At 39.6% G+C, this 11,941-nt stretch overlaps 1 protein-coding gene across 2 annotated transcripts; it reads left to right on the top strand.

The window, feature by feature from the left end:
- The first annotated feature begins 554 nt into the window (after positions 1-554).
- On the top strand, positions 555-5,499 carry amigo1 (adhesion molecule with Ig-like domain 1). 2 transcript variants are annotated; one of them, XM_044119444.1, is made up of 2 exons: positions 555-1,450; positions 3,392-5,499. In XM_044119444.1, exon 2 carries the CDS (start codon positions 3,491-3,493, stop codon positions 5,018-5,020), a length of 1,530 nt encoding a protein of 509 aa, XP_043975379.1. In that variant the 5' UTR covers positions 555-1,450; positions 3,392-3,490; the 3' UTR covers positions 5,021-5,499. The 2 variants fall into 2 exon arrangements, with proteins under 2 accessions (XP_043975379.1, XP_043975389.1); XM_044119454.1 differs by lacking the exon at positions 555-1,450 and adding an exon at positions 1,466-2,417.
- The last annotated feature ends 6,442 nt before the right edge of the window (positions 5,500-11,941 follow it).

The raw sequence follows: 11,941 nt of genomic DNA, 5'->3' as shown, positions 1-11,941 counted from the left end.
CGTACATTTTTCCCAAATCTTCATTGCAAAATATTTCAACTTTGGTCACATTGGACAGAAAGTGTCTGAGAAGGCCTGATCTTCACATGAATATCCAACCCACTCTCACTCCCAACTCGTCAATATATGACGAGTCGGGTGTGAGAATGTGTTGGAATATCCTTTTATGAAAACATTTTATTGCATGTTTGGGGTCATTGTCCTGCTGAAACACAACAATCCTGTCTTTTTCACAAACCCTCCAGCTCCACTCATCTTCATGATAACTCAGGCCAATTTCAATGTACTTGCAACCCACATTACAACGCTGCCTGCATCATGTTTCATAGGGTTTGTTTAGGATGATGTGAAGCGTAAGTTTTCCACCACAGATTTAATTTTGCATGTAGGCTATAAGGTTACATTTGGGTCTCATCTGACTGGAGCTTCTCCTTCCACGTGTTTGCTTTGTCCCGTAGGCCTACATCTTTTTGCACATCTTTATTTATATTGACAGAGGTAGACTGTATTTAGGGTTATCAGAGGGGCGTGAATAAAGAAACCTCACAGTAGATAAGTGAAATATTATCCTTCTACTTCACGATTATGGACTACTTGTTCTAAACTGTTGTTTAAAATGCCAATAAAACACATTCAAGTCTGATTATTGCTATAGCTTCTATATCATTTTGCGAAGATTTTTAAAGTGCTTACTTCTGAATCGACAGTCAATAAGAATTGCTTTGCTTGGGGGAAAACAACATAATCACCCCCTATCATTTGCTCTGTAATATCCGGCTCCTTGTGGACTTTTCCATTTCCTCTCCAGAGCTTTTAGCGCGTCTTTGGCGCGGTCACTTTCGGTAAACAGCGCTTTGTGGATTTGAGCGCATTATGCCGATCAGCGACTCCACCACTGCAGTAGCAGCAGCTCTTCGCGGAAAAGAGCCGCATGCGGGCCTGCGTGGAGCCGCAGAGAGCCAGTCATACGTAGACTGCTCATTTTTAATGATCCCAGTGGCTCCCGCTTCTGCTTCTGCTGCTGTTGCTGCTGCTGCTGCTGATGATGACGATCAGACCGGACTTAAACCGAACCTGCACCAAAATGCGCCAGAATCTTACTCGCTCCGGAGCAAAACGTACTTATGATTAAAAAAATCAACCGACTAGAATCTAATAACTAAATGAGGGTGATTAGTTAAATGAACGCCTGATTTCTGCGTTTTACGTAAGCTTTTTTTTTTTTTTTTTTTTTTTGCGTAATTTTGCGCCGGGTGGTAGATGCCTCGTGGAGCGGGATTATTTTGCCAAAGACAGGGTTCTCCCTCCTCCCTGCATCAGCCGTCCTCAGCAGCAGACGCGGAAGCTCGCTCAGACAGCTCCTCGTCTGCAGAAACGCCGTAAACAAACGCAGGGAGCTGGTTTCGTGAAATCAGCGTCGCCTTCTGCTGCTGCACCCCGACGATTCAAGGCAAGTGTCCTCTCCATCTTTATGTCTTTGTACTTGTTATTTTGTCAACATGATGGTGCAGTGCAACGGCTTGCACGGCTCTTACATAAAATGAGGCGGAGGGCAGTTTGGGAACATGACACGACGTGGTACTGATATTTGCATGATTTTGCCTGTGTTCGTTTGTTTGTTTGTTTGTTTGGACTTTTTTTTTCTTACTGTATGCGGCAGCGTGCTGCTGTGTCAGGGAGATCAAGAAATGGCGAGGTAGAGATGGAAAGATGGGCAGAGCAAAGGGAATCAGTTTGTTTCTTCGGGAGTATGAATACACATGGGTTAGCGTGAGCACCGTGTTGTGTGTCTGTTTGATTTAAAGACAGACACGTAAAGCTGCACAGGAAAGTTGTGCTGATGGAGAGGTGAAGGCTGAAAGGAAAATTACGCAAACCTATCTACCAGCAGCCTACTAATGTTTTCATGTAAAAAAATAAATAAAAAATGTTAACAGAAGACGTGAAAATATAATGAGGTAATTATGTGTTATTGGAAGACAATGTTGACAATACTAGATACTACTAGAGTATCTAGCAGTTCAATACTAGAGTCTTAAAAAGGCAAACACAATAAATGTACTGAGCTCAATAAATGTAATTTATGTTGCACTTCAGTTAAATCCTAATTAAGTAATCAACCAGTGGATCTGAATAAAGCTATGTAATGCTGGTCACATTTGAAACAAAGAAATTCTACCTATAATGAACAATGAAAAATAAGCATATTTTTATTGCTAACTAAATATTGTAGGTTACCCAATTTAGGTTTTTATAGCATTAAGTTTTTGTGTGTTTTCTAAATTCTTCTTTTTTGTTTAAAGGTCCTACCTTTCTGTTTTGAGGTGCCTTTGCAGAACAGGTTTGCCTGTCCCAAAACTGTCCGAGGGAAACCCTGAATATGGCGGCTACACATAAAGAAGTGATAGACGTTGCAGGTGTTAACTATTTATTTACACTTTTAATGATCAGTATCTCATTAAACAACTGGCTCACTGTTAAAAAATAAAAAAATCAAGCAACATGCTGTGAAATAAATATAAGAACATCCTGTTTTGGCAATAGCAGTTCACACCAAATCAAACAGCAAGTCTCAACTTTTTACAACTTGCAACTAGAACGCTCTCAGCTCGGCTGTGATGTCATTCCAACCTTTGACTTCCAGCGCTAATCGAATGCAGCTTCCACACGGATTCGGTTGAGTCAGGAAGGAGGGGCCAAGTTTGGCTGACAATTATTGGCAAAATTTGCAAATAAATGTCAAGATGGATTTCACAGCAGTTCCAGTGTGAATGAAACGTTCAGATACAAGCAGCAGGAAAAAAACCTGTTAGTAATAAATTGGGAGTCTTCACTTAGTGCCGCTATCAAACTTCAGTGCCTTATTAAAGTGTTCACCCCTTTCAAAGATTTTCATACCTTGACTCTTTAAAAGCACACTGTAATGTGTTTTATTGGGATTTTCTGATATATCTAGGCCGATCTTATTGCGATAAACAACAATATTGTTGTTTTGAGACCATTTTCAATTAATAATGGCATTGAGAACGCATTCTCAAAGCTCAATAAACTTTAAAATCTCATTAATATTTGAACACTGAAACTATAAGACATTTAAAATATTCAAAAAGAATCAAGAAAACAGTAGAAAACAAATAAAACAAATTATTAAGTCTGTGTAAACAAAATTATCTTTCAAAAAATGGTTAGTTGAGATAAGAAGACCAGACTGAAGATTTTTATCATCCAGTTTTTGGTAAAAACAAAAATAAAATAAAATAAAGAGAAAAAAAAAAAGTACTATCCAGAGATTGTGTATTATATTCATATAACCAGAATATTTTTCAGAAACTACATGTTTTATGTTTTGTTTTAAAAATCTATCTAATAACATGTTTGTCTTATTTTTCAGCTTTTATTCACCAATGTGCTTGGGACTCCCACATCCTAGAGCGTTTTCCTGAAAATGGGATCATAATAAACCTCTCGAGGATTGAGAACAACTGCTAGCATGTTGCAATCTTCCTCCAGAGCAGGTGAAACTGTACCCCTCTGTAAGTTTCAGAATAAGTTGCAGAGATGGGGCCTGGTTCTCACCCTCTGCGCCGCCGTCCTCTGGCTTCCTGAGGCAGCGGGGTCGTCACTGAACTGCCACACGACGTGCATCTGCGCCTCGAACATCGTCAGCTGCTCCAAGATGGACCTGAGTGCCGTTCCCACTGGTCTGCCACTCTACACCACTGTGCTGGATCTCAGCTACAACGCCATAACTCGGCTCAGATCTGAATGGACTACTGTCAAGCTTCCGAATCTCCATAACCTCTTGCTCAGCCACAACGATCTCCATTTCCTTTCCTCTGAAGCTTTTATAAATGTGAAGCAACTGCGCTACTTGGACCTGTCCTCCAACAAACTGCAGCTGCTGGATGAGTTTGTTTTTGAGCCTTTGGTCCACTTGGAGGTCCTCTTGCTCTACAATAACCAAATTTCACAGATTGACAGGACAGCCTTTGCCACCATGGTCAACCTTCAGAAGCTGTATCTCAGCCAGAACCAAATCTCCCGCTTCCCAGAGGAGCTGATCAAAGACAGGTATCGCCTGGAAAAGCTGATCCTCCTGGACGTTTCATCCAACAGGATCAAAAAGGTTCCCATGGATGACCTGAATATGCTGCCTGCCTGGATTAAAAATGGCCTCTACTTCCACAACAACCCTCTGCAGTGTACCTGTAATCTCTACACACTCCTGGCCCACTGGTACATTCGTAAGCTGAACTCTGTTGTGGACTTCAGTGACGAGTTCACGTGCGTCCTGCCTAATTCGCAGAAAACCCAGGTTTTCAATCTTAGTGGCGAAAGCATGAACTGCAGCACGTTCAAGGAGGCAGACGAAGAGGCTTTCCTGGAGCAAACGTTGATCCTCAGATGTGACACCAAACACCGTGACATGATGAAGACTTGGGCGTTGCCCGGCAACGTCTTGGTGACGTCAGGAGACAACCAGACTGCAAAGGTCCTGCGAAACGGGAATCTGCAGATAAGTCCGGTGAGGTACGATGACTCCGGGACCTACACCTGCTTCGCTGTGAGCGAAAGTTTTAATGAGACCATCTACATTGTGCTGAAGGTTCACAACTTCACCATGCATGAGGCTGGGGAGACTTTGAACACAGCTTACACTACCTTGGTGGGCTGCCTGGCCAGTGTGGTGCTGGTGCTCATGTACCTCTACTTGACACCGTGCCGCTGTTTCTGCTGTCCCAGCAAGGGGAAGACCCGGGGCGAGGACAGCATCCACTCCTCGATGCTCAGTGTCACTCCCACCCACGAGGACCCGGCGATGAAGGCCGAGCTGAACAGGCACGTTGCGTTCATCGACTCCAAAGACTTGCGGGGCCAGAACGGCAAGGTGAATCCCAACGGGGACGAGGACAATGACGACCTGGATGGAGAGGCTGGCTCTCTCATGAAGGGGAAGAGGAAGAAATCGGTAGCAGAGTCCATTAGCTCCGTCTTCTCAGACACTCCCATGGTGGTTTGAGTCGACAGTGACGCTAATGGGCACATTAAGAGCCATGATTTATTGAATTTAAACTCCTACTGTGATCTTGTCCGGGAAAAGGCTAGAGGGATGGATAGCAAACTTATTATTGCATCTGAAAGGGAGCTCAAAGCGAATTGTCTTGTTGTCAAAGAGGACAATAAGCCAGACTTTTCCAGCGTTTCAACCTGTAGCAATTACTATTCATACTGTGAAAGAAAAGGATGCATATAAGCGGACCGTGGAACCTATTAGAGAAGAAATGTGGTTGTTAGCAGCACTCAGGAAGCGATGCACTGCAACTGATTGAGAATTGTAAAAAATTGCAGATTTCAAAAACAACATTTTACATTTTGGTATAAATCAAAACTGTGGTTTCCTCATAATTATATTTTTAATGAAGAATTTGGATAGGCTGCATCATAACAAACAAAGACAGAAACTGGCTTGACCAGGCTCTGAGTAGAAGTGACATTCACCTCGAGTTATATATATATATATATATATATATATATATATATATATATATATATATATATATATATATACACATAGATATAGATACATAGATAGATAGATAGATAGATAGATATATAGTGACACGGCATGCCATAAAAACTATTACATTAAATTATATGAGATCCTAACGCTTTAGATATGTAATCAAGGTAAGAACATATGGATTTCTTAGAAACAGGTTTTTACCCTATTTTTTTATCTGACCCTTAGTGGATACAGATTGATCCTGCTTTATAGTCTAAGTCATGAAGCCATATTTGGCAGCTATTTATCAATTACACATGATAAGAGAAAATTTCCTAATTGCATGGTTGACAATTTTTGGGTAACCATGTGCTGAAATAATTGTGCATTCAGCTTCTCCCTTATTGTTTCTTCACATCTGCAGTGAAAACCAGACAATATTTTGACCGTCTCTCACAGGTAATCGCATGCAGTCGCCTGCAGAAGCACATAAGGTGCAGAAAGGTATTTTGTTCTGACAGATTATTAACATGTTGTCTCAATTCTGTAAACACATAGGTACCAAACTCCTTACAAGGACGGAGACTGCTCTGGTTGTCGTCCGCTGATGTGCCACATGCTGTTAAATTTTCTTCTTGGCAAAGCAACAGCATTGGTTGTGCTAATCCAGAGCTTAAAGCTCAAATGCTCAGACGCTCAGATGCTTAGCTTATGCTGCATTATGTTATTTTATTCTTAAGAGAAGAGGTGCACATTGCGGGAAAGCTGAAAGTCTATACTTTTTTTATTGTTTGAGTAGGCAAGTGATAAATGAGATGTAGTTTGAAAAATGAGGTACGGTTCAATCAATAGTTCCCAGTGTCACACCTGAAATGTAGCCTTTTTTTTCTCCCTTTCTAGCTAGAATGTGATGTTTGTTGTATCAGCAGTAAAGTGTTGGGGTCTGAGTAACCTTAATGGTTTCCGTCTTAAAAATAAGCTTATGAATAATGGAGATGCAGCTGTACATTACTGGCAGGAAAAGCTAGAGTTAGCCCCAGCTGCCACCAAAACAAAATTATCAGGGTTTTTTGAAACGGATTGTGCAAGATTGTCAGAGTGGGGTTCTGATAAAAAGTTATAAGCTGTTAATAACTAAGTATCTTAAAGTTAGAATAAATCCAGACTAGTTGCTACCACAGGCGAAGCTAACAGCAAGTCTGAAAGGGGTAAACATGTCTACCATTTTAAAACAACTTCCAAGTCAAAATGCTCCTAGCCATTTATGGAACCGTTTTTTAGATTTAAGCCGTACTTAGGTTTGCATTTTGGCGTTCTTTAAAGGAGCATCCACCTGCAGGTTCTGTTTTAGGCTCCTACATTCTCATGCTTTGTCCTATAAAGGTTAATAAATCTTTGATGCCCTGATGTCTAAACCTGACCCTAATCTTGACATCTAATCTTGACCCCTTCCTGTAACATTAAACAGATGCTGACTTGGTTCTCTGAAGAAAAGAACATAAATGTATGTTTCATTAGGTACTTTTTCAAACAGGGAAATAATTAGTTACTCAATACCTCATAGGTCTAGTCCTGTATAGATATTTACTTGCTTCTCTGTAAATTACAGGACAATGCAAGTATGATGATGTTTTAAAAGGCTATTAGATGGGGTTTGAATAACTTAACTTCTTTAAAAGTTGTTTTAAGACTGTGGAAGTTTGTTTTGGTCCTGGTCTCTGTCATGCTGTTAGGATTTACTATCCGGTACCAACTAATCTGGATTTATACAAAATTAAAACGATAAGAGTCTTACCTGCAGCAGGTTGTTTTTTTGGTCAGAGTAAATGCTGAGTAGAAATGGTCAGGCAGTGTAAAAATAAAGAAAAACCATTACTGATGCACCACTACTTTTTATACCAAAACGTTTTCTTGAATGGAAACTTTCTACATGTTATGCTCTCCTCCATTTGTTTTGTAAAAAACTTCCTAGTTCAAACAGGTTGTTGGATTAAACATTTATAAAATACTTCTTATTAAGGCCTATGAGATTGTCAGGATGAGAGTTTCTTTTAAATCTGCTTTGATCAACTCCCCCTTTGGGCTAGCCGTTAGCTGGATTCATGCTAACGCCTCGCCCATATGAACCTGGATTCTTAGCAAAATAGAGATTTTTTTTTTTTACTGGATTTTTCTGGTGACAGAGATTTTAAAAGTTGTTTTTCAAAATGGTCTACACATTTTGTTTAGGATTGATTTACATTCCTATCACTCCATCCTGACCCTTCAGGTGAGGAAGCTAATAATGAATAGGGATGAGGAAACCATGTTGTTGTGGGAGACTCTTAAGCCCAGCATGGCTTTTGCTCCTCTGCAGAGCTCCTTCTTTTGAATTCAGAGGTAGCTAAAGTCTCCACCTGCAATATTGCTCTATCTTAGAATAAAATGCAGCAGACTGTTTCTTTCCTTCAAATTTGTCCTACAGAGAGTCATCTCCTGGAGAGGCAATAAAACCGCTTCAGAACCCGTCTTCAAATATTTTGAACTACCCCTTTAGATGCCCTTAGAATATTATTTAAACATTGAACGCCTTGGTTCATCCAGAAGGAGCAGTTTCATTAATCTGTCCTGGGTTTATGTTGCAGCACAACAAGGCCAGCTGGGCGTAAATGCTATTTTTATCTTTTGATTGGAAGAAGTTTGAGTCTGCCTTCCATGTCTTTCTCTCTTTGAACCAGTGGGGATCGATCATGTTATCGTGAGTCACCGTGACACAAAACGAGGCTTTTTCTTTGCCTTCATGTGTACTGACAGCCTCACTTCAGCCCAGATGTGTTTGCTTTGTTTGCGTCTTTCCCGGTCATTATAAAGCTGCCCTTTCTTAGGCTGGAAAGCAATCACTCAGCAATGAATGCGATGCCCTTTAAGAAGTCTGCAATTTGCCTGAAGCTTTCATCAAGCGTTTTCACTCCCAACTGAGTCATGTGGTCGGAAAGTGCAACACAATACCAAATTTCCTTTATGCCTCTTGAGTTGTTATTCAAAACAAAAAATTCTAAAACCATCATGAATACATAAAAATCACATCTTCGAGACTTAAAAAAAATCAATTTACACATTTCTGGTGCAATGTTTTCTTACGCGAAATTGGTGGAATATTCACAGTTGCCGCATGCACAGCAGCATCTCCTGAGTGGGTGAGAAAAGGAAGTCACACTTGTCAGAGAGGTGGTGTGTGCGAATCATATCACTCTGTCACACGCTGAAACACCAGGTGGAGAAACAGACAGCAGCAGAAAATACCAAGCCACACTTAAAAAAGCTGCATACATAACCCTCACAGATGGGTAGCGTTTGTCCTAGAGAGAGATCCATTTTAAGGGTTTTTTCTTGGGTTTTTTTTGTTGGTTTTTTTGTCCTTTTGCAGCTGAAATGTGCGCTTTTTATCCATCATGGTGCTGTCACTTAAGACGGCGCGAGAAGCTGAGATCACAAACATATATTGTGGCTTTTGAGTAGCTCGGCACCTTAATAAAGCATCATCAAGGAGATAAATTTCCACTAGATCCACTCTGATGTTCGACCTCCACAGTTTGTATCGTAGTTCTCTATAGCGTTTTGTTAAGTGCTTCTTGCAAAGGTCCTGACATAAAGGGAAAATCTCGGCTGTTTTTCTCCAAAGCAAATCTGCCTTTGTGTATATCTATTTAAACAATATAAATATCTCTATCTATATATACATACATGTATGTGTTAAGACTCACATTCTGTGTTTAGTATTGATTAGCTGTGTACTGTTCTGATGTACTGACTGTATTCTTGTATATTCCAAAACTGTTCATTTTGCATTTTGTCTGCCTTTGTGCTAATGTTAGCTGTTCCAACATCCAAGTCTTATTATAAATGTTTCTTTTTAAGCAGGGTAGGAATTAGTTATTTTTTATTGAAATGGCTGGGCAAATAGAAAATGCCTGAACATGTAGAGAGTGCCAGGTTTCTTTCTCTTTTTTTTTTAAGAGATATAAATCCTAATCGGCAGTGACTAGATTGTATGTAGCCTCTAGTTATATTCAATCAGTATTGGATTTTTTGTTTTGTTCCTAAAGCCATAAGAAAATAAAACACAGTGCTTTACTAGATTGTTATGCCATACGATGTAGGGAGCTGCTGGCAGGTGAGTGAGTGAAGTGGGAAACAGAGGAGTCTACTAAATTTCTAAAAAAACAAGTGGGTATGAGAAGCTCACTAAATAGTAGGTAAATAGATTTCCTCAGGACTGTGTAACGTCTCTAACTTGCTCACATTTACAGTATCTTTTAAGCAAAACCCTCAAACCTACTATTTCCACACCTTGCAGGCTCTTTGCTCTTAAGATTAGATAAATCCAGCCAGATTAAAAAGGGAAGAGAATGCGTTCTTACTACCCTGCTGCACATAATCATCTTTCATCCATAGCTATAACGTAGCAATCAGCCATGAGTAGGTGAGGCAGAAAGCTTGTTGCTTTTACCCGAGACCATAGCATAAGAAGGGAGCTTTAAGCAGCACTGAAAGCACTGTGTTTATTGACCACCACTTTAAAAATGATAAGGTTGGTCACTGCCATTAAAACTCAGAGGCCTCGTAGCTGAAGGATAATGGCTCTGCATGGTAGGCTTAACAGCTTCTCTGGCTGCAGGATAGCTGCAAACTATAGGCATTAAAGAAGAGTAGTACACAATAATTTGACATAATAAAAGATACAGTTTTACATCTTGTGTCGTTTTCATTTGTCTATAAATCATAAGGCGATTAAACTGTGATGCTAACTTTATTACAAAGTTCTGATCTGCTTTGTCCAATACATAGTGGGTTATATCTGTTGATAAGGTTTTGCTACACGCATAGCTCCATGTATAAACCCTTTATTACAATCTAACTGTTGTTCATACATTTAATATATAGTCAGTCAGCTTTGGTAGACGTATAAATGCTTTTTCATAGATCATAACTCAGTCAAGACGCTCTAAAGTTACCATTGATCACAGTGTTTTACCCCCCTCTGGTGGTAAAACATGCATCATACAACCATTGACGTTAACCTGCAACGATTTATAAACGATTCCTTATAATCTAATACATTAGTGTAAATAAAGTAAGGAGGAGATCAAACACACTGATGGTAGTGGTGACAGCAAAATTTCTTAGCCTCTCAATTGTTAAGGTCAAAATTTGAATATTTAAATAAGGTAATTTTACCATATAAACCAGCCAAGAGGCGCTCTGAATTTCTGACAATCGTCAAAACAAATAAAAAACGCATGAAGAGTCGATATCTACTCCCAAACAGGTCCAGATGATGAGAAGAAAAAGCCGTTTCAAAGTTAGGAAATGTGAGCTCACTGCACAGCACTCCCCTGCTGAAGGAAAAGACACATGGAAGGTTTTCCGAGGAACATTTGGACTAAAAACTTAATTCTTTGGATCCTGTTACACTTATTTAGGGGAGAAACCGCACTTCATATCACTCCAAACACAGTGGTGGGGATTGGTGGGGGGGTTTCATCATACTGTACTGGCAAACGTCATATAATAGAAGAAAATTCACTGCGACAGTCAGGATAAGAATCAGACAATGACACAGTGGTGGATGATGTTTTTTTCAGCTGAAGAATCGTCCTAAACAGATCTGAAGGCTATAAATTGGTTCCAGAGAAATAAACGTTAAGCTGCATGTAGTGCCCCAGTCAATCACAAAGCGTGAATCCAACTGAATACTTGGGGAAAGAAGTAAATTTCGTGTCATAATGGACATAATGAAGCCAGAGTGACAGAAAGAGTAGGAGCTTGAGAGACAGAGGCCAATTTCAAGGTATAAATTATGAATTTCTTTTAAGTTATGTTTGACATATACAGGATTTTCATAACAACTGAAGGCAGTATAGTTATTTTATTGGGCTGTAAAATGGCACTGTATACCTGGAAAAAACATAATGCCTCCTCTTTATGCAACAGAAAACCTGCCTTGCATTTGCAATCATTTATTTTTGTGACAGAACCTAAGGTTGTTTTATCATTTGACTTAATCCGAGGTTCGTTACTGACAACTAAATTTATATATTGACAGCACTATTAGGTTCTTAAGCAATCACACTAAACGTTTTAAGCAGATAAAGCAAAGAAAAATGTTCAACTAAACTGTGAGGAAACAACTACGGCAGACATGAGGATGAAATGCGGACATTGTTTTTCAGAAATTTTCAAAACGGATGACCATTTTCTTGGCAAATTAATTTTTCTTATTACAAAGAGCAGGTAGAGAGGCAAGGCAGATACAGACTGAGGGACATGAAGTGAAGTAAAAAATAACTTAAACACATCTCAACTGTTGAAGCAATAACAATAGCACAACCAACCAAACACTGTAAATACATTTGCTTGGACATTTTCCAAAAAGAAAAGCAGAAAGTCTATTGAATG

The sequence above is a fragment of the Gambusia affinis genome, linkage group LG01 (assembly GCF_019740435.1).
Source record: "Gambusia affinis linkage group LG01, SWU_Gaff_1.0, whole genome shotgun sequence".
Classification (NCBI taxonomy): domain Eukaryota; kingdom Metazoa; phylum Chordata; class Actinopteri; order Cyprinodontiformes; family Poeciliidae; genus Gambusia; species Gambusia affinis.
This window is presented reverse-complemented; position numbering and strand designations above follow the sequence as displayed.